We start from the raw sequence: 22,568 nt of genomic DNA, 5'->3' as shown, positions 1-22,568 counted from the left end.
CTTCAAAGGTGCACTGGACATGTCCAGATTCATAAACATATTATTTGTAGCTTTGAATTACACATTTCAACCACATTAGCCATCTGAGACCTCTGACTGGGCATTTGGGAGAATAACCTGCATGGATTACTGTTGCTTGTTGCATGACTTCCTTGTATCGCCTACTCTGATTTTCATTTGAGTTTTCTCATCGTAATGTCTGTGAGGAGATGAAAAGCAAATCACAAGGGTTATACCATTGATTTAGTAATTACCTTCTTTCTCTTTCATTTAATAACAACCTTCAGACTTCTAAGCAGTCACACGACAAAAAGGTATCTGAGTTGTGTAAAATACTGTTGAATTATACCCTAATCAACAGGACTGGCAAATACCTCAAACTCGATAAAATAAAATCTGTGGTCTAATTTTCATCATTCAGTAGCTTAAGAAGCAGCAATAATGGCATTTTCCTTGGAAGCATGACTAATAGGACTTCGTATTGGTGAATGACACTGATGTATGGACTTAATAGAAGACATGGGAACAAGCTCCGAAAGTTGGAAATTTTTTTTTTTTTCTTTAGCGCTCTGCTCATGGCACAAAACACCATAAATCTTGAGCCTTAGAACATAGAGGAGGAGGTTATTGCTTAAACACCTGTCGGCTGTATCATTTCAAATTTGGAAGCTTGTTGCTTGCACACTGAATTGCGCCTGGGCTTGCTAATGCTCATCTGAGAACGTCGCCGACAGCTTGCGGTGCTTGGGCTGAGACTTTAATCAGAAACGCTGAGCTGGGTCGCTGCTCAGGTAAATGGAATCTGGGGCCATTTGCACTCTGGTTTTTGCCTGCTACTACTGTGAACCAGCTGGCATGACTATCATGAAGTCCTCATCTGCTTCCCCTCTTCTGCCACCAGCTAGCAAATGTGCAGCCCGCTACAATCCTAGATGCAGGGTCTACACGCGGTACCTTTTCAAGCTTCCGAGGAGGAGCATAGTCCTTATCCTGGATACTGCTAATGGCACCTTCTTGCCCTGCGCTGCTCAGGGCTACTTTGTCCTGATCCGTTTTCAAAGTTTCAGCTGGCCACTGGGACACACAGAATCAGAAAAGCCTTTTAAATGAAATCAGCCATGCAGCAAATTGTCATCTTTGATGCAGACAATTATCCAGGACTCTTATAAATGTCTTTCAAAGCCTTTTCATATTCTTCACTTCCTTCTTTCCAATTAAAAGTAAATAAGGGACTGAAAGAGATAAGCTCAATTGAAAATAGCTTTTCTTTTTTGGAAAGGCAAGCCATGCTCCTTCCTTCCTCTCCGCACTTTTTCACCTTCCTGTTTTCTTCTGCTTGGTGGAATCAGTTGTTTTGAGGAAACCTGTGTTTCATTGCCTGCAGCCCCAAACACACCGGTTTTTGACTAAGATGTCATTGGGGTGGGGGGCAGTGGAATGGCAAATTCATGTTTCTAAACCAAACAACTTCACATAATCTACCAGGGATTTAAGGAATGCGGCTTCATTAAGTGGTTAGTAAACTCTGTGACTTTTAAACAAAACACAGAAAGCGGTGGTATGCGATTCTGCGAGGGAGATTTGAAGTGAGAGATTAACTTAATCATATGCAGCTTTCTAGTTTGTCATTCTGACGGAAGGCAGGGCTTTGCTCTATGTATTCTTAACACTGGATTTTCCCGGGGTAAATCTTGAACTTGTAAATCTGATGGGGATATATCGTATGTGTTTTTTTTTTAATTTGAATAGAATCAGGGCTTTTGTTTCTAACATCCAGAAATAAGTGTCAGGATGACCTGTTACTAGAGACGAGTTCATAGTGGCTGCTAACATATTCTCCCAGTATTCTTCCTTTGCTTGTCAGCGAGTTTAAATTGAGAACCTACAGCACTGTCTCTGCCTGCAAAGCAAGCGAGGGAGGCAGGCGCCGTGACAGCTGAGCCCTCCGCCATCCTGCCCAGCGTTCTGCGGCGCTTCTCTTCCAGGCCTGCCAGATTAATATAGAACGCAAGTGTCAAGGATGACACCTACTTTATAATCTCTGCAAAACAAGCCTTTTCAGAGAAGAATTTGTTGACAGTTCAGAGATTCAAAGTCAATTTCAGTTTTAGCTCGTATAGAAATAGGATTTTTTCCTCCACCTGATGTGATAATTGAAGACTAACTAGGCAGTGTGCTAGTCCCTAACAAAGTATGGTAAATAAATACTGCCCTGAGACATGAAGGATCTGTTAGATGAAAAGCTCTATTAATGACATTTGTTTCATTATGTGTTGGAAATGTTCTTTGGAGATTTAATTTGCTACTGATAGCACCTGTACATTGGTATACATTACATTGGCGTGCTGATGCCTCCTTTTAGGACTTCCACGTGTCCTACTGTTGTACAGAGAAATAGTCATTAAAGACAGAGTTATAAAACACTTCAGTGAAAACAGCAAAATGGGTTTAAGCTAGTATGATTTCTGGAATAGAATGTGCCGGAATAGAAATAGTCTGTGAGCCCCTGCGTTTCCCTGAATGTAGGAAGAAAATAGTGGGTATAAGGCATTCAGAGGGCTTATTTAGGCTTTTAAGTTGTTGTTTCAGGGAAAAATAAGAGGAACAAAAGTTTTGTAGAAAGAATAAGAGAGAAGGAAATATTAGAAACACAATGCCAGCAGGGTATGCAAGTAGTATTTGTCCCACTTTGAATCCATTGATTACTTCTTCTGGAGGGAAGAAAAGGTAGAATTAGGAGGAACTGAAGAGATATTGAAAATACTACGCTCCTAGAGTGATTGAGGCAGGAAGGGATCTCTGCTTGGTTCGACTCCTGCTCACAGTGGTCCAGCTTCAACATTTCATCAGCTTGCTGAGTGTCACGCCCAGTTGAGTTTCAAATATCTCCAAGGATGGAGACTCAGCAGCCTCTCTCAGCAGCCTGTTCCAGTGCTTAACCACTCTCCTGGTGAAAAGTATTTGTCCTCGGTAAGAGGAGATAGGAACAAGATACACTGAATAATCACTGGTACAAAAAATCTGAATCAATCAACATGTACTTATCCTTCTCGGGAAGCAAAACCATGTGGGTGTACAATAAGATTGTCATCCAAAAAGTTTAAATTTTAAGGGATTTTTGTGATATGTGATTACCCTCAGGGACTTACTGCCCCCACAGTTCCTTGAGCTCCAAGAATACAGGAAATAAAAGAGCTAAGCATGCATTTGCGACTGTGAGCCACCCATTGCATGCTAAGTGTTTAGGAAGAAGTTATCTGTAAACAGGTTATTTTTACTGTGCTTCCAAGCATCTTACTCTAAATTGTCTTGGACTGGCAACTATTAGGATACCAAACTTGATTGGCTGATACAATACCTACTAGTGTCTGATATGATCCACTGAGCTAGAAAAGGTGATTATTTTCTTTGGAACTGAGGAAGAAACAGTCTACAGAAATCTTCCTTTCTACTATTCCATGCTACACCAGAAAATGTCACCTGGTTTTTAATTAAAAACATAAAATTTGTGTTGTATTAATGCTGATACTTTTCATCTCAAAGTACAGATATCAAGTAAAACCTCAGGCATTTGTAGTTCAGCCAGTCACAAAAGAAGGAGGTTTATATTACTTTTGGAGGGGGAGAAAGTATTATTTTTAATTCCTTCCATGTTCAGTAGATTCTCTAGAGTTTAATGTAAGAACATAAGAATACAGTCACACAGAGCTGACTGATACCCGGTAAGTCCCTGTACCCCAATGCTTTATCTCTGACAGTGGTCAGTAGTAGCTGCCAAGGGTGGGGTACCAGAACAGGGTAACCGTATAGCAGTTCTTCCCAGATCTGTCTTCCAGGCTTTCAATGATCTGCAGCTCAAAGATTTCTTCAGACCGTGTCTTTGTGCTCAAGTACAAAATAACGGTGTGTATATTCTGTTCTTAGCAATTTGTCCAGTTACTGAGGATTTAGTGTATATTTACCTAATTCCAAAATACTAACAAAATTTGTAGTATATCGTATACAAAAATGTCTTTTAGAGATTGTGTAGAATGACTTTTGTATCAAGGAGCTGCTTTTACATTACAAGTGCAAAGACCTGATTGCAATGCACTGCAGTAGATCTGACTCATTATGTCAGTATTTTATGGCACTCAGGTAAGCATGTTTGCAAAGCAGCAGTAAACCTTTTTGATGTGCGATAACATTTCGGTAGTTAATGTAGTGTTCCACTGCATATTAACTTTTACTGCTTCTGTGCAATCTCACAATAAGCAGGAGTGCAAGAAAAGGCTGTAGATGTTTGTAAAATAGACCCTGCTGGAATGCATTCACTTCATGAACTAGTTTTACAGTGTACGTTTGGGCTAGCTGATGATGTGATTAACAGTAAATTTGGAAATGTTTGCTTCCACAGAAGATAAATTCATAGTTTTTACACGTGTTAACACATTTTCAGGACTTTTTTTGATGTCAGTCTTGTAGCTCCTAGTCCTAAAAGGAAAAAGAACATAGTATGGTTTCATGGAACTACTTGGTGGTCTTAACTATTTTCAACAAATGTAATAGCATACTACTGATATGGCTGTTTTAAAGGGTTTGTATTATACATTGAAAGTATGTTGGTGATGCGGTATTGGTAGAGAAATTCTCCGTTAGAAATAACTAGTTCAGTAGATATATTAACTTCATAGACCTGGCTTTGTCAATGGAATCTGCAGAAAGTTAGTCCTTATGTTGTTTGTGCTTGCAATACAGAAATCTCCGGGAGTTTGGCAAGTTGCTTAAGGTTTCAAGAGGAATTGTTTTCTCTTTTTTAAAATGGGATAGTACCTTGTCCATGCTAGTGTCTCCAAGGGCTTTGATGTCCTGTGGTGTTTCCTGTGTTGCAGAAATATGAAATATTTGTATGCTAAAAACATATGCTATCTACTGCTTCCAGATGCTGCTGTTGAGTTTAGTTTGAAGGTGGATGGGTGGTGGATGGATGACTGAAAATGTATGTAGATTTCCTTTTTTCTGCTATGCTGTTATAGGTGGTACTTAGTAAGAAAATATCTAATCAGAAACAAAGTTTATAGCTTAGCTCTAAAAGTTCTGAAAAAGAGGATTTAATAACAAAAATGCATCTAGAATCTTAGCTGTATCAGCATTTTTGAGTACCACAATAATGGAAGTGGTATATTTTTATACTGATTGCAAGTGCTTCTAGCATATTCAACACCAGGTGTGCCAGGTATTTAGAATGCAAGCTGAATTGCTATTACACATTTCAACAGCACCACACCACAAATAAATGTTAAATATTTCACAATGTTAATATAGATGCTATCTTTGTCTTTAACCCGTAGTGCTGAAATCCTGAAATTTGGAGCATAACATGCTGCCACAAGCCGGAGTTCCGGGTGTGGTGTTACAGTTAACACCACAGTTACAGTTATTTCTTTTCTCTGATGTTGCTGAGCAGGTAATGATTACAACAGTATCATCATCTGTAACTGTTAGGAGTCCTGATATCATCTGTGGAGCTCCAAACACTTTGCTAATTCTGTTTACCTTTTATAACTGCAAAAGTAAGAAAACTGCATGTGTAAGATAAACAAAATGTGAAGACTCAGTGCCGTTTTCATCAGTATTTTTTAAAAGATTTATTTTAGGCTATATATTCAGAAGAAATATTAAGATGGCAGTGATAATTGCTGTATACTGTGTGTAGCACAGAGCATGAGCAGAGCTGATCTCATTTGAAGAACATCTCAGGAGCTGGATATCTTTGATGTCAAGATTGGATTTGTTTTAAACATCATCTATCTTGTTTTCTAAATAAATATAGGCCTAGTCACTCACTTCTTATAGTGTCTGAGCGCGTATGAATGAGCACAAAAATGCCAGGGTATATGGGGCTGGTCCCAGTCTGAGATCTTCTGTGCTAGGAGCTTATTTACGTGGTGGCTGGAACAAAAAAAGCCTTGCCACCCCACATCTCTCTCCTTTAATTAGGCCAGTGCAAGTCCTGGTTTGTACACCTTTTCAATCTGAAATAAATCTCTGCTCCCAGCTTGGCCCTGAAATAACGAGCGGTGTAAATCACAATTGATATAGTTGTTTCAACTGCAGTTACCATGAAGACAGCTCAAGCTCTGAGTACTGTCAACTACAGGATGCCGGGCGTCTCCAGGGCTCCAGGTAGCTCTGGGCAAGCCCCTGCGCCAGCTGCTGTGGGGACTCGCTGCCAAACTGACTTCCCAGCGATGTGATCCACCTGAGTCTTGTTGCATCCGCTCCAGAGGTGGTTTGTTCCGGTGGTGCTGCTGCAGTGCCAAGTCGCGCTCTTCATTTTCCACCCAGAAGATACTGCGTATGTAAACTAAATTTTCATGCCGCAGGGCAGAATATCAGCTGATAGAATAGACAGAGGTATGTGAAGCCAGCAGTGGCATGCTAATGTGCCTTAGCCCTGTCTTTGTAGCAAACATTCAAAATAGTGTACCTGTTATTTTTTGCCCTCTGTTTTTATGATAATGTAGATTCAAGGCTACTCAATGTAGCTTAATTTAGTTGTGCTCTAGGGCACCTTGTAAAAGTATCCTATTGGCACTAATTTTTTTTTTTTTAAATTAAAATTAATTTTTTATCCCCAAAGAGACTTAGGTGGCACTGTGGAACCCAGAATGGGACAGGAGACCCTGAACTGTAACCTACAGCCACCAGCACTCGGGTGCTGCAGCTCAGCAAGGGGAATTGCTGTTCGGTGTTGTAGGCGTCCTCTGAGAAGAGAATGGCAGCTGCACGCTCATCTGGGCTTTAAGGATATTTTGGTTAGACTTGTCCCACAGATCCTACAGTGTTGTCTCTTGTCCTCTACTGGAAAATGTCTGTGCCTTCCCTACCTCCTGTACATGTAAATATGTGAATGAGGCTAAAGATATAGAGACAGCACCTATTGCTTAATTTACCCTACAGAGGTTATTTTCTAGGAGACGTGTATCAACAAAGATTTTCAGTAATTGACAGAAAAAGTGCTGACTGACTTATTAACATTTCTAGGTAATGAGATCTGTAGGGAAGTTTTAATCTTTGGAAGGTTCCGGATGAACTACCAGTAGTTTGATTAACTTTTTGTGTGTATATGTTAACCTTTGCTGATTTTATACAGTGTAATTGCAAGGCTGCAAGACTAAGTTGTTGGAATAATGTTACTGCAATTTCCTGGTCTAACTAGACAGTGTATTACATTTGAGTCCTCATTTCTCTGCCTGTTGCATGTGCTTAGCGAGCATCTTTATTGATTTTCTTGCTGTTGGTCACGTTTACGTAAGGCATGCCATGCTCATATATATGCAAGTGAACGTTTCAGTTGTAAAATGGAGTTCTGAAGACTCTTCGTATTACTGAGGGTTTTTTTTTTCCTTTTCTGCCACAAAAGTGTTGAAGCAAATTTCCCTTGTAACTTTTCTTTTTTCTTTTTTTTTTTGTTTTGGCCTTCTCTTGAGTGCCAGTAAAATGGGTGGGTTTTTATGTTTCATTAGCATTTCTTATAAGGTCTGCCTTTAGACCAGTACCCATTTTCTAAATTGTACTTCTGTAGGTTGGAAAAAATCATGGTAACCAGATGCAGTATTTGTCTCTGGCCTGGCAAAGTGTTAGATTTAACAAAAGAAGCTAATAGAAATGTTCAATTTGACCCTTCTCATCGTTTGGACTTCTTGGAGCTCAATCAATCTCTCATTATTATCAGAGTTATTCACGCAGAGGCAGAAGTGCTAGTATTTCTCATAATCAGCCCTTGAGCCAGACGTAATTTGCAATTTTGAAGCATTGTATTTTGAAACAATAATGCATTAAAATGAACAGAGCAGGAATTAGAAGTATAGTTGTGGAGAGAACGCGTTGAAGAGTAGCCATGGTTTAAATGCTCTCTCTAAGCACTCTTAGTGGACACTGGTAATTAGAGGCAAACAATGTACTATTATTAATACCTAAATTGGTCCACAATTTTTAAACTAATCTGTGGAGTGTGACAAATGCAACAACAGAAGTGTACCCATCTCGCTGCATGGTTGCAGGGCAGCAGTTGTCAGGTGTGGAGCGCTGGGGTAAGGTTTTGTGACCTGCTCAGTACAGTGTGAGCAAGAGGCGGTCGGCTGGACTTGGCACCCAGCACACTGGGAAGGAGTGTTTTACCCTGACTCAGAAAAATCGCTTATGTTATAGAAGAATAACTACATTGTACTCTAGATAGTCAGGCACCTGTTAATAGTAGGCTGCTGCTGCTGCTTCGAATTTGGGAATGTTTTTTTATCCCTATGTATAGTATTATGTATTGCAAAGTAGAGGGTTGTATGTCTGCTTTTATGTATGTAGTCTGTGAAAAACGAGTTGACATACTGGAGGCCTTCACTCAAACTTTTTCAGGAGCCTGCTCTTTACTTTGTGAGACTTTATTTTTTTGCAATTTGTATTTACAGTTTTTCAATGACTGTTTAACATCTTACTGCCCAGTACTGAATTACCTAACAGGGCACTGCAGTCTTGATGGGCAAAATCTGTCTGAGAGGGGGGATAGGAGCATTTGTAAGCACATTAAATGACAGTAATGAAAGGATATGTTGCCCATTAAGATTACATTATCTATTAGAAGACTGAATTAGCTTGGCTGTGTCACATGTATGAGCTACTTTCTTCACTGACAAATAGCACACACTTAGTGTATCAAATTTAATCTTGGGGCAAGTAACTTTGTGGTCGATAACCGTTCTCTTTTTTGAATGCATGCACAACATTAAAGAGTTTTTGCCACACAAGCAAACTTTAAAATTCTTAGACTGTTATGAAACTGCCATTAAAATACTGCTTCTGTGGTTGCTTCCATCATTGATGATTGCTAACATAATTGTATCTAAGCAGAAGCTTTCTTTTTTATTCCTGGTTCCTTCAGGGATGCCGCAATCCACAGTTTAACGGGTTTTGGCTGACCACCATGAAAATGAGTTATTTATGGTGACTTCTGGTACGTTGTGGTATTGCTTACTGAGTTGCTTGAGCCATACAACAGAAGAATCTCTTGTCTGTTTACTGACTTGCTGCTGTCTTTCAGATATTATCACTGTAAAATTATCCACACTTCCTTTGACCTTCTCAGCCTGTTTTTAAACTGCAGTAGTTTGGATTAGTTGTTAGGTTTTTTCGTTATTTCTTGTGATTTATTGATTTATTTATTTATCTATTAGAGCTGTCAATGGCCTCAGCTAGCTTTAGGCAATCATGAGAGGCAATGCAAGAAGATTATCTTCTGTTTAGAAATTTGCAAACAGATGGTCTCACCATAAAAGAAATCTGTTTTTAAAAGTTCCACCATTTTATGCTGGAAGTAAATATTACAAATGCTTAAGTTGTGAAAAGAGAGCGACTTGGTGTGAATAATATTCTGCTTGTTGTGTCTTGCCTTTCAGGAAATGTTATCAAAACTGTTTATGAAAATAATTGAATGAAACCTCATGACATGTCTTGGTTTGGCATCATACCCATTTTTTGTGAAGTTGGGATACTGACTCACAAAGACAGGCAGATTAAGCTTCAATGGCTGGAAACGGTTACCGATCCCATATGTTGTTTCCACTTCTTTCCAGGAAGTTGTTGTGGGAATCACTGGTGATGTTGCACATGAAGTGTTGCGATTTATGTGCCGTCCTCGCTGTTGTTTTTGAGTAGCCTTAGTTTGGCGAGATGTACTAGAATCCCCACCTGAACAGTGCTGAAAATGGTTTTTAATGTTTGGAAAGTGAGGCAGAGGATGGTGGGAGAAAATGTGTGAATACATCATAGAAGACCTTCACATGCTTTACAGTACTAGTACTAGTTTTTATGCACAGGGTGGCAACTTCAGAGAGGGCTGATAATTTGGAGTGATAACCACTTTGGTTGTACTGCTTTAAATTTCTGTGTTCATGACTGAGCACGTGAGTTTCTCCATTACTTGAAGGCAAACTTCATTGCTCTGAAGAGGTACAAGTGTACCTCTCCAGAGGTATTCTCCATTTTCATGAGTTACTTGTGTCCTTTTGTAATGCCCCTTTCTTGGTTTGGGACAGCAGCGTTCTCCGGGAACCCTCCTGGCAGGGGTCTTCTGCTGAACATTGCACCAGAAGGATTGCTGCTTCTAGCAGCAATGCTAGAACATCTATGCCTAGAACATAGGCAAGGAAACCTGTGGAAAATGAAGAGTTATAAATGTTCATTTTAACTATGCCCAGAAGCTCCTACATCAAGGTGCCTTTCTCCTGCTGCCTGTACATCAGTGCTTCTGTATCATTTCAGGACAGTGCTGCTGCTGAGTCACTCCAGCAGTCATTCCACTCCCTCCTAACAAGTAGAATTTGATCTACTAATCTGATTAGATGTGATAACTGGCTATTTCTAGAATTATATTGCAAATATGTAAATGTTTGCACTTACAAGCATATTTTTAAAGATAGCACTTGCACAATTTTGCTTTGAAAGGAAGGCTTATAAACCCTCAAGTCATCACTAGCCAGGATAATTTTTGTTTGTGCGCTATGCTGAATCCTTGTTTATGCTTATTAAATTTTATTTTAGGAACAGAATGTTTTTGCATGACACAACAATCTTTTGCAAAATAAATCTTATGATTTTGCTGATACAGCAGGGTGAAAAAGATTACAGAAATCATTGCAAAATCCTCTGAGTAGTGATAAGTTGTGTGTGTGAATACTGTTTGCTACTATGGGGAAAAGAGCATGCCTTGAAGACAGAAAGCACTGACAGAATAGCTCAAGACATTTACCATGTTAATTTTTAATGATGGTCTTTCCTCTATTGAGGAACATAATGCTACCGAACTTCTGTCTCAATCAATTTTTGTGTTTTTGCATTAATCAACTAATGCATGTTTCTTCTATAGCTCTTTATTCTAATGAAATATGTGGATGATTTGGCAGACTATGATCTCATCAGTAACGCATCAGAGTAAAATCCATTTGGCAGATTATATTTATATTATTTTTTTATATCAAGGATGCTGATATATATTCTTTTAAACTGAAGCTATTTTTGAGATAAGTTGTAAATGCGGAATTTCTGTTGCTACCGCTCATACATCCTCCTTTCTTCATTTGTTCTGTCTATATATTTATTTATGCAAAATCATTTACATGCTCTTTATGTCTAGATGTGTATTTTATATACATTTCACATATTTTATATATATGGCATCATGTTGTAGCTTGAGCTTGTTCTTTAAATGTTCTGCTACATTCTCTTCTCTGTTGAGTCTCGCACTGTTTAGTTGGCCCAAAGCCACTGAAGGCACTTGCTAGTCAGTGCTTCTCTGTCGAGTATGATAGGCTTTGGATTAGGCCACCTCCTAGTTGGTGACAGTCATTCAAGCAAGTGAGCTTGAAAGTAAGCCAGCTGGGGACTGACAGAGAGGTTTGGGTATGCATTTTAGTTTGATTAGATTATCCAGAGTTCATGGGATTTCCAATTTGAGGGTCAAGCTTTGGGCTTAGAGGTCTGTGTTCTCGTCTTTTTATTAATACTAATGTGACAAACTAGTATCACAGGGTCTGAGGATGGTCCTTTCCTCTGATGTGACTTGGCTGTTATATTCTAGAGATCATACTTTTAAAAAATGGTCCTCTTACTTTTTTTTCATTTCTTCACTTACTGTGATTGCTATTGTTGGCTGAATTTGAGGATTAAGTCTGTGGATCTGTGAATATGACTTTGAGCATTTACACTTATCTTGAAACTTTCTCTAACCCTTAATGTAAAAGGAGAATTAAGAAGCTATAAATTAAGTAGAACCCTGGAGTATCTTGGCAATTAGAGTGAACGAGATTTCAGCTGCTCTCTTTCATCAATTCCACACAGTCTTGGATAGACAGGGTATTTTTAATTTACAACCTGTATTTCAATTAGTCATAGCAGTTTTTTCTTGAAGTTTTTGCTTATGCAGTTACAGAATAAAATTAAACTACTTTTTAGGTATACGTTTTATAACAGGGTTTAGATGAGAGAGCTACTGAATAAACTAGCTGTTACGTGAGGTAGTGTTCCTGTATTTATAAACGTTGTTACTATTATAGAGATTATTCTATAATCATACAGTATGTCTCCTCAAAGAAGTATTAAGCTATGTCTATGAAAGAATATGTTTATGAACAGAAAGGTAATTATTTTATTATTTGGGGTTTGGAGGAAAATACGCACTTTCCTTTTCATTTTCCACCATAAGTAATAATATTCTGTGCTCTGCTTCTAAGAATTCAAACTGGGGAAAGTGGTGGCCACAGGTCAGTGTTGTGCTGCTATGGCTGCAGGTGCTCCGCAGTGTGTGGTGTAGCTCAAGCTTTAGCATCAGAACTTTTTTCGTCACGAGTATGTTAACTTTGTGAGGCAGTAGTGTACGTAATTTTGCTGCACATCATGCGGTAGCTTGTGTCTGTGCATTGGTATCTTGTGCGCTGATTTAGGTAGGGCTTTTATAGCTCACAAACAAATTGTTGGCACTGAACTTAGCAAATGACAGGAGCTTGGAATTGGATTCCCAGGATTGTCTGAACATCAGTGTCACAGATGCTCCTTTTCTGCGCTGTTTTGTTTTTTAACTCCAACAGCAGTTCTTACCTTTGTTTTTAAACCCTGTCCTTTTCACTAATGCAAGGAGCATTGATGGTGCACAGATCCTGAGAGGTGGAGTTCTCATGTCTGCTTCAGAAGGCAAGTTGTAATTTCATTTGCATTTGTAAGAACTGCAACAAGTATCCCAGCAGCCAGCCTCACAGCAATGAGAATGAGACCATCACAGGTTCAGACAAGTGCCTGAAAATCTCCAGGTGCTTCAGGCACTCGCTAACCAGCTGCGTGCAGCAGAGAACAGCTCCTGCATCTGTGAAGTGAGCAGCGAGGGCTGGGATCAAATCACTTGGCAGTATGCTCAAGGCCATGTCCTTGCAAAAGTCTAGAGTCTCTCTGACGCAGGACGAATGGATGGTGATTGCTATTTTACAAGGGAGATATTGTTAACAATTGCACTTTGGGAGTTTCCAGCCTTAGGTTGTTATCATTAAGTGAGCAGTCACTTTAGTGGGGGAAGTTATTACACGGTGTGCCAGGACATTCAATATATGCATTATGGAAGAAACAGTATTGGAAGCAGTAAGGTTCCAAAGTTGCCATGGGTCATGTATGGGATATACATCCTAATTCCATCATCCCTTCCTTTTGAGTACCTGAGCAGTAAAGAAGTAAGCTTCACAATGATGCAAATGCTGGTGGGTTGTGAGGAAGGTGTTGCACACACTGGTGTTTGTGGGGCAAGTCAGGGACTATACCACTTGCACATTTAAGAAGGTGAAACTTTTACAAAGGTAAGCCAGATCTTTTCACTGGACCGATGCATTCAAATTGGGGTGTTTTAAATACCAGGAGTAACTCTGGGGACCTGACCCATGCTTTGCTTCTTTTGACTCACACAACTACACAAGGGCGACTGGAGAGCAGCAGGGAAGGGCTTTACCACTGGCTGAGAAGACATTGCAGGGTGGCTGTGGGATGTGCATTTGGTGTTTTGAAAGGCTATTGCAGAGATTGCTTGAATTTCAGTGGTCTCAACACTCTTATTTTTATTTCTAAGTGTCCTGTTTTACTTAATATTCATGAATCAGAGTAGGAAACATCTACCTGAGGAAATTAGAAGGACTGGTGATTTTGAATAGCTTGACACCAGTGTAGTCACCGCAGTACAGTTGAGGGAGTGTTAACAGCTCGCTTTAATGGTGTGCCTTAGTGTTGCTGGATGTTGCTCTTCTGTAATTAAACTTGGCTTGAATATGAATGTTAAATAATTTATGAATGTCTGTTATAAATTTGGTGGAGAGGATGCTGATTTGGGCTGTGGGTTTCCTTATGACTATAAATCGTACTTCATGGAGCAAACACTTTCAACAGAAATAAATAGCAAACACACTTACTGTTAGCAAGAGTAATCTTACCAGAACCTTTGAATGATGTTTGGAGTGGGGAGTGTTGACTGCTCCTGCAGAAATAAAAGGGGTGGGGGGGTGTACATAGGTATCCCCATCACAGTTCTTTTTAAGCACCTTTCTCAAGTGCTTGGTGGAGCCTGGAAAATGTTTTTCTTTTGTTTGTCTGTTACTTCTACTATTGTAAGCTGAAGCTTAGCAGAGATGCTGTTAGACTTGTGATCTCGGTGGAGAAATCTTGAACTTGTAAATATTTTTGCACAGAGGTTTTGCTAAAAGTATGCAGACTTGTTCAGAGCCAGACTCATTTAGGGCAGTGCGTGTCCAAACTGTTCTGCAGCTCCATGACTTACGAGTATCATGGAGATGCTATCTGTGCAGGTGATGCTGTTAAAAACACAAGAAGCCACAATCAGGGAGGGGGGAGGACAGTGTTGATTACTCCAGGTTCGAGTGTAGGGACAGTGCCGTTAATGTTGCTGAACTTGTTACAGGCAGTGGTGATTATGGCAGATATATCGCTTCCGCGGGTGACAAAGTCCAGAGAAGGCAACTTTGCAAGACCACCATGGTTCATACTCTGCCAGGCTGTCCACTGCCGGGATGACCACAGAGCTTGTCAGATGGGCACTGGAAAGTCTCCTGTCAGTGTGGGGACAATATGGCTACCCTTTGAAATGCCTGGGAAAGGACCAGAGATGTCTTCTGGACACTTTTTCAGGACTGTCCCCGAGTGCAGAAGGAATGTTCATTCCCAGATGATCAGAAGAAAACCCTCAAAGAGAAGAAGGGTTGTTGCCACAGCTTGCTCACAAGTCAAAGCAAATTGAACCCCACTGCTGCTCCGAGTGCTGCCTGTGCAGTAAACCCACCTCCGCCTCGTGCCATGCAGCACAAACGTGGTGTGTTCTGGACTCGAATGGTTGGATCTAGAAACTCAAACCATGGATTTTTGCTAAGTTTGCATTATATGTTAACATTAGAAGTACTCTCCCCACAATCATGCAGCCTGACCAGACATGTACTAGATTGCTTACAAGGTTTATTAGAAATTTCCTGTGTACTTTATTTTTTTAATAAGGTATTGATTTCAATATATTTCTGTTCATACTTGCAATGAATTGATTTATGGTGGTAGAAATTCTGTTTTGCTGCCAAAATCTGATGGGTACTAACTAATTCATTTTTTTTAAAATATATTTTTTTTTAACCACTAGTTCTTTTTCAAAAATAAACTGGCTACTCCAGAATTTGGTTCCTTTGCTTTGCCTGACATTTTGAATGGGTCAAGGAAGGGCAGGAGACAGAAGCGAATGCAGGCATCCCAGAGATGCTGTGCTATAGTACCACATATGTTGTGTGTCTCCTCGCAGCTCTGCGTGTTCTGTCAGTCAGACCCCTGCCACCCCCAGCACTCTCTGTGTATCAGGGTAAAATGGCTCAGTTCCACTGTTTTTCTGCCAAAACTCCTCTCTTGGCTAGAGGATTTAGGGCTATTTTAAATTAACCATGCTCTTTTGTCTGGTGTATGTCATCCAGAACTTGCTTTGAATCTCTTGTGTCATTGATGTAAATGTTTTGTATAATGGTTTTGACTACTCTCTAATAAATAGGTGGATGTTTTAAAAGATACATGCTGGTGTTTCTAGTCACTGAATTTAAGTATGTCAGTTTTACATATAACATATTATAAAATCGGAGACTTTATGTAGTATTTTGTGTTTCTTAACCCTATCATGTCCTCTGCCTTTCCCTTTTCAGATGATTATTAATGAACAATTTTAGTTTTCATATGCCTGAATTACTTCGGAAATGAGCAATCTGGGAACTGTGGAGAACAGCCACTCACTTTAAAGTTTGTGTACATGCTTCTACACTGCACTTTTGTGTTGTTGTGTTTTTAAACAGCTGCCCTAAGAGCCATAAATATAGTTATGCAGTATAATAATACCTCTTCACTGAGTGGCCAGAAATTAATCTTTCTGCAGGGTCACTGTGTGGTACGTCTTCAGCCCACACAATGGCTTTGTACTATAATCAACAGGAACAAAAGGGAAGATATTATAAATGCCTGGTGGACTCTAAATATTTTAAACAGTTTACATTCATGGGTCAGAAGGAAGTTTTAAGAACTCTGTGTTTTATTTCACTGTTTGTGAGCATTCGGGGTGTCCTGTCCACACTATTGCCGGACTGCACGTTTCAGTGCTTTCATTTCACTTTTGATGTGAACCTGAGTGTGAAGTGCCACAAGCATCAGTCTGCTCTCATCTGAGTGTTTGATTCAAATAAAAAGTAAAATTCTTGCTGCTTTTGATATGATAAATGATCCCACATTTAAAAGGTATGTATTATAATAAGATACTGTTTAATAGATACGTGTTATCCCTTCTGCCTTAAATAGAAAATTGTCATCTAAACTTTAGATGTATTTAAGGGCTATATTTATGTGTTTGTTTAATTCGCTCTATACAGAAGTAATTCCTTTCAGAGTAGGTCTGAAATATCTTAAGAAATACACACAGTTTTGTCCTAATAATAACTGAGTATCTCAACTGTCAAACTGTGCTCTCCCTGAAAGTCTAAAAGAAAACAGTGGAATGTGCAAATATGGAAGAAACCTAACATACTTGAAATGTAGCCGGTAGAGGAGAAGAGGGGATGTGAGGAGGGCAAACACTGGGCTGGCAGCATCCCGCTCCGTCTGGGACAGCCCAGCCAGCTCCATCCCTCCACTCACCCTCCTTGCACTGGAACACTCTTGGGGGAAAAGAGTCATGAGTAAAAAAAGTTTAAAAAAACCTTGGTGCTGAAAAAGAATGAATTTCCATTTTTGGATGGCGTCCACTGTGTGTTGAAACTGCTCTTGTGGGGTGGGTGCAGAGGGTGGTACTGTATATGGGGCAGTTGTCAGATAGACAGCGCAGTGTCTCTTGCAGTTCGTATGTGAAAGCCTTCACTTAATGTAAACTTGAGTTGCGTTCTTTGGCAGTGATAGTGTTGAGTAATTTCTAAAACATTGTTTGACTGTGTATTTAAGAACAGTAACCCCAAAATCCTGGCAGAAAAAAGGAATGTGATCCTATTTTTTTTTTTCGTTTTGTTCTGTTCTTTAGTGAGGAATTCTATAAACTTTTAAGAGGAGTGAAATAAAAACAAAATAAAAAAAACCCTATGCAAAAAAAGAAAAAGCAGCCTGAAAATATTAAAAATTGAGATTCTGAGGTCTTTGCACTTTCCCTTCCTGGTTTCCAAGCAGCCTTTCTTGGAGGACTCTCTTTGTCATAGGAAAAGGAAAATACAGTTTTGTTCATTTCACAAGTTAGATTCTTTTTTTGTGTGTTATTAACAGGTTTGGCAAACATCGCAAAGATGACAAGAGTGAGAAAACTGGTAAAATAAAAGTGCAGGAAGCTCTTACTTCAGAAGAGGAGAGAATACGAATGAAGCAAGAACAGGAGAGGTAGACTTCAGTATTTGCTTAAACCTTGATAGAGAGAGTTTGTTTTTTAAATTAAATAACTGAAGTTCAATTTTCGCTGATGAAATTTCCCAAATGTTGATATGTTTATATACTTTAAATAACAAGACAAAGCTGGCTTTATTTTGGACATTAGTATCAACAGCTTCTTTGGCTGCATTAAACATCTTTTATAGACCCGGAGCTCCTTTCCTTGTTGAGGAGACTGGAGTAATAATATGAAATGTTTTCTCTACACATTCTATAACTGATTTTATTGACATTTTCAGAAAACAAATATTTATATAGAATGAAATATGTTTTGTATTTTTCTTCAAAGTCTTGCATATCTATTTTTTTCACTGATATATTTGGAAAAAATCTAAAAATTATACTTATCAGTATATTTGTCACTGGAGTTCAGTCTATTTATGTCATGCAGTCTGTTTATGGAATATGTATATTAAACTGCTAATTGTAAAAATGAGTGGTGAGTACCTCTATTTTTCCTTGTCAGCTTCCCTTAACGTTAAAAACCTGTATAATATATATGTCATATGCTCTTCTCAACATTTCCAATCTACTTTTCATCCTGTCTCTTGTAGCCCTAGATATTGGGGCTTAGACTCTGGTATCTCTTATATCAATTTAGTCAAAATCTTGGAAAGCTTAGGTCGTAAATTAACTAGTATTTGGGGATGCGCGTGGAGAGAAGACCTCTTTGAGTAGACAAATCTTCAGTAAGGAGACAAACTTTAAAGGGTTGCAAAGTTTGAATGCTGAATGGTAAATAGATTCAGATACATTTAGCAGTGAAAATGAACTATGAATTGGAATGATTTATCTAAAATTGAGGATTGATGCAGGAACTATGGTGGGAAATTCTGTTGTCCTTGTATAGGAGGTACGACTAGTTAGTCATAATGATCCCTTTCACCATCATCTCTATGCACCTTGGTCTTCTGCGGGTAAGAACAGAAGTTTATAAATGATGGCTTCATCACTCTTAACAGCTCACTGGAATAGCAAAGCCACAGTAACTCTTGTGTAGTCTCCTCAGTTAAACCTAAAATGGTTTGCTTTCAGTTCTTTTAGGGTTGAGTGGTTTTCGTTGCAGTTAAGGCAGGCTGGGAGTATACATTTATTAGTTACTGAAGATCAGCAGTAACTTGTTAAACTGCAGAAACTTTATCATTTGTGACCATGTTTGGATTATATTATGGGAAATTTTTTACTCTTTAACAGATATACTAGCATAAGTTAATGTAAAAATTTATTCATGTCTTTCTCCATCCATTCTGACAGTAGAGGGTGGCTGGATCACAGTGCTTGGTTGTTTTTTACTTGTCTGATTTGTTTTTATTTTCTCTTTTTTAACAAAAGTGAAGCAACGTCATTAAATTTGTTCCTGTTTTTAAGAGTAAGGTGCTTTCAGATTGAATGGTAAAGGGGAATACTGGAACTGAAGGAAATAAGTGACTTTGGATATGAAGATGTTTGTGCAGTCAACTTCCCTTTACATGTGGGCAGACAAGCCACTTTGTGGATAAACTCATGCCAGGGGTGCACAGACATTGAAAGCTGCCTCTGTTGCTCCAGCCAGCTCAGGGTAGGGGGAAGGTTAGCCACACACGCACAGTGCAGAACCCAAGCTTGCCCAGCATGGAGGGTTTCTTAGTAACCTTAGGTCCCCAGAAAATCAGCCATATACTTTTATTCAAAGAAGAAAGACTTGAGGTTCGAGTTAGTAACGTTTTCTCTCTTTTCATTCTCTCTCTCTCTGTCTTTCTGTGTCTCTCTGTCTCTCTCAGTAAGAATGGTGAGAGTATAGACTGTCCATGTGGTGATGTAAGAGAGGTTGCAATAGTCACGCTGGGTACCAAGGTAGAATTATGAAATTATTTGTATAGCCCCCAATGCATGGAGCAAATCCCTAATCTCTGTCCATCAAGTTATGCTAACCAATTTGAATCTTTCCTGGAATCTCACTCCTCGTGTGTCATAAAAACAATTTTGTGTGTTCACTGAAACTGCAGAAAATGCATGTGCCAGAACTTCGTAACAGCTTGATGTTATCGTAACACGGGTCCTTCTCCTCCCATTACTCTCTTTCCCTAACTGTGTATTTGCTTTCCTTTGTGTTATGTCTATAAGAGAATGCAAGTTCTTTGGGGTAGTGGCATGTACAACTAATAAAAGACAATAAAATAGCAACCAAATGTGTGAGGTGCTTCCTTATGTTTCTGAAAAACTCAGGTGTTGATTTGGTCCATAGAGACTAAATATTTTTGCAGCTAGATTGCAGAATTTCCTTTTGATCCTGTAAAATAATGATGTTAGATACATGCTATTAATGAAGGGTACTCTTGCAAATTAACTGAACAGTCCCTCAGAATGCTTACTGGGAGACAGAGTAAAATACTACTCTCTTAACAAGTGTTGTTCATAATGGCTGCTATTTTAACTTTGTTTTCTGTGGTTTTTTTCCCCTCAATGTTTTTAGCCGTACTATTCACTTGCTCTGTTTTACTTGGTATTTGATACTATATACCTCTATAATGATGCAATACTTTGGGGAAATAGGTTGGATTTAATGAATTTACTATGTATGAGAGGCTAGGAGCAAAAATCCTTAGGGGGTCAGAGAACAAGCGAACAGTCCATTAAAAAATCAATCATGCCCACAATTTCATGGAATTATTATGCCTTGACTTGATAATTTTAATAGTATTGTGCTTACAATAGTATTTTCTTTAAAGTCTTAAAAGTAGCGTTCATATTGATTATGAGACAAATAAGCAAATTAATGTTCTTCAATTTACGATGATTGAAATGAATAAAATTGCCCTTTATAAACATATTATTAATAATAATTTCTTATTAAGGAGCATATCAAGCTGTATATGGTATGCGTTTACTGACAATCTTAAAGTAATTTTGAACAGAAAATGAAATTATCTAGTTGAAAATACAATGAAACAGTATACTGGAACAATTAGGAGCGTCATCTGAGGAGACCACCCACCGATCTTACCTGAATTCTCCAAATGTTGGATTAACAGTTCATCCAAGGCCATAGGACATTGTCCCCCTGTGTCACTATTCTTTAACACTGTTTTACTCCAGAGAAAGAAGTCTGCTTGCATTACCCTTGAGTGTCTGCAAACAATGATCTGAAAAATCCATATGGGTTCTGGTGTGCTGTTAAAAAAGGTGCTTCTCCCCAGCAATGGCACCAATCAAAACCTTAAGACAAAACTAAGCAATAGGTTTTCTGAACTTGGCCTTGTGTCTCCTGAGAAAGAGACTATGCTGCAGAGTCTTGACAAAGTCGAGTAAGATCTGAATTGGATTAGCTCTACTCCTGTGCCAAATCACAGCTGTTTGATATATATGCTAACTTGGAGCCCCTCTTTGCCATGCTCTCATCCCGTCCATCACTGGACTACTAAAACTGGATACCACTGAGATGCTACATCTGCTCAGATAGACTGCAAAAAAAGTCTCGAGCCCTTCTTGTTTTTCTTATAGAAGGTCTTCTACCAATTCCAGACTCTTCCGATGCACCTGTGGTTGGCCCGTCCTCCTAAGAGTAATGTCTTGGATTTTACAGATTGGAGATGCATGGGATATCTTGAGCTTTCAGAGATGCTCCAAACTGCTTATAGTTTCACGCAGGCATTGCTATGTAGGATAGACTTAAAACCAGATTTTGAAACTTTTGTCAATGACCAGGAAGGATTAGTTTTCATATGGATGGTCACCTTCTGCTGTGCTATTGGACCGAAGCCTTTGGAAGCTCACAGACCTGTCCGCTTTAGAAACTCTCTACATCTGGTCTTCGAGGGCCTCCCAGGCTAGGGTTTTCTCGATCTGTAGCCAGTGTGTCCATCAGTATCCTTCAACCAGATTGCCCTGAAATGTTTTCTGACTCCTTCAAGATCCTGTAGTATAGGCTCTTTCTTAGAAGATGTGAAGACAGACTGTTCAGAAAACTTACTGCTTTTGTCTTCTGGTTTTTATTGGTGGCCCTTGTTGGAGAGACATATCACTCTAACAGTAGGTTCTGATACCTTCGTCTCTCCCACTTTGACCCTTGGATTTTTCCTTGGATTTCTTTTTTGGTTTTGGGGGTTTTTTTTTTCCTTGCAGCTCTGTGTTCATTACAAAATAAATCTTTAGCAAATCAAAAACCTTTGCCTGTATTCTGCCCTTCTTCAGCTCGGGCACATGCAGTTCTTGACATCTGCCTGGCAAGGCCACGCGTGCCAGCTGTGTCCTCAGCCTTGGACTGACTTAGTCCAGCAAACCAAGTGCTCCCCCACCCAAACAGCTTTACTCTTTATACCTGGGTAGTAGATAATGGAGGAATGAAATAAACATACTTCTTTGTGAAGTTTTCAACACATTCAGCTGTATCCAGTGTGGTTCACCACTAGATAATGCTTAAAAGATGAAAGTTGCAATCCTAATGTAATCTCATGATTCAGAGTATGTGATTCCAGCTATGGGCGAATAGTGCTTATGCCATAATCCGCCTCTAGAGGCACTTCCTCCTCTTAAAAGAAGAGTCTAAAGGATATTTTCTCCATTTGGTTACTACATTGACTTAAGAGCTTTACTAATGTTCTATAAATCTCTGGGTTACCGTAAAAGTCTTTTAATCTTAATATTTTATTCTTCCAAAACATCCACTTAAATGAATGCAAAATCAGGTGCTTAAACACCTGTGTTGTGAGGATCAGTACTGAGGAGATAAGGAGAAACCTTTTGGAAGAGAACTAAAGAGCTGTTCTGGTGGCAGCGCGGTGACGGAGGCTCCGGAAGGGCTGGGAGGATGACGGAGCAGTCAGATGGGGGCTTTTGGAGCCAGGGGCTTCCTCTGCTCTGAAAAAGCAGCCGTACAATTCCAGTCTGTGCTACACTTGGAGGACAATTAACACCCAGCAAAGCAATACCGCGCTGCGTAGGTACATATGCATAGTTATCGTCTGGGAAAGAAACCTGCTGCTTTGCTGGTTTCCCCCCTTGCTATTTTGGAAAACGTAACCTTTTGTTCCTTCAGGTTACAAAGGGAGTTAAATTTACACAATCCCGCCGTTACCGTTACCGTTACCGTTACC

At 39.3% G+C, this 22,568-nt stretch overlaps 1 protein-coding gene across 1 annotated transcript in view; it reads left to right on the top strand.

The window, feature by feature from the left end:
• Window positions 1-22,568, top strand: part of PARD3 (par-3 family cell polarity regulator) — a 428,182-nt gene that overhangs the window by 289,886 nt on the left and 115,728 nt on the right. Inside the window, exon 20 of the mRNA XM_019471891.1 lies at window positions 17,338-17,448. Within this exon, the coding sequence (XP_019327436.1) occupies window positions 17,338-17,448 (111 nt within the window). The remainder of the gene's footprint in view (window positions 1-17,337; window positions 17,449-22,568) is intronic.

Source organism: Aptenodytes forsteri, unplaced genomic scaffold (assembly GCF_000699145.1).
Source record: "Aptenodytes forsteri isolate BGI_AS27 unplaced genomic scaffold, ASM69914v1 Scaffold257, whole genome shotgun sequence".
Lineage (NCBI taxonomy): Eukaryota > Metazoa > Chordata > Aves > Sphenisciformes > Spheniscidae > Aptenodytes > Aptenodytes forsteri.
The sequence above is the reverse complement of the archived record's forward strand: the minus strand, read 5'-3'. Positions and strand labels throughout refer to the sequence as shown.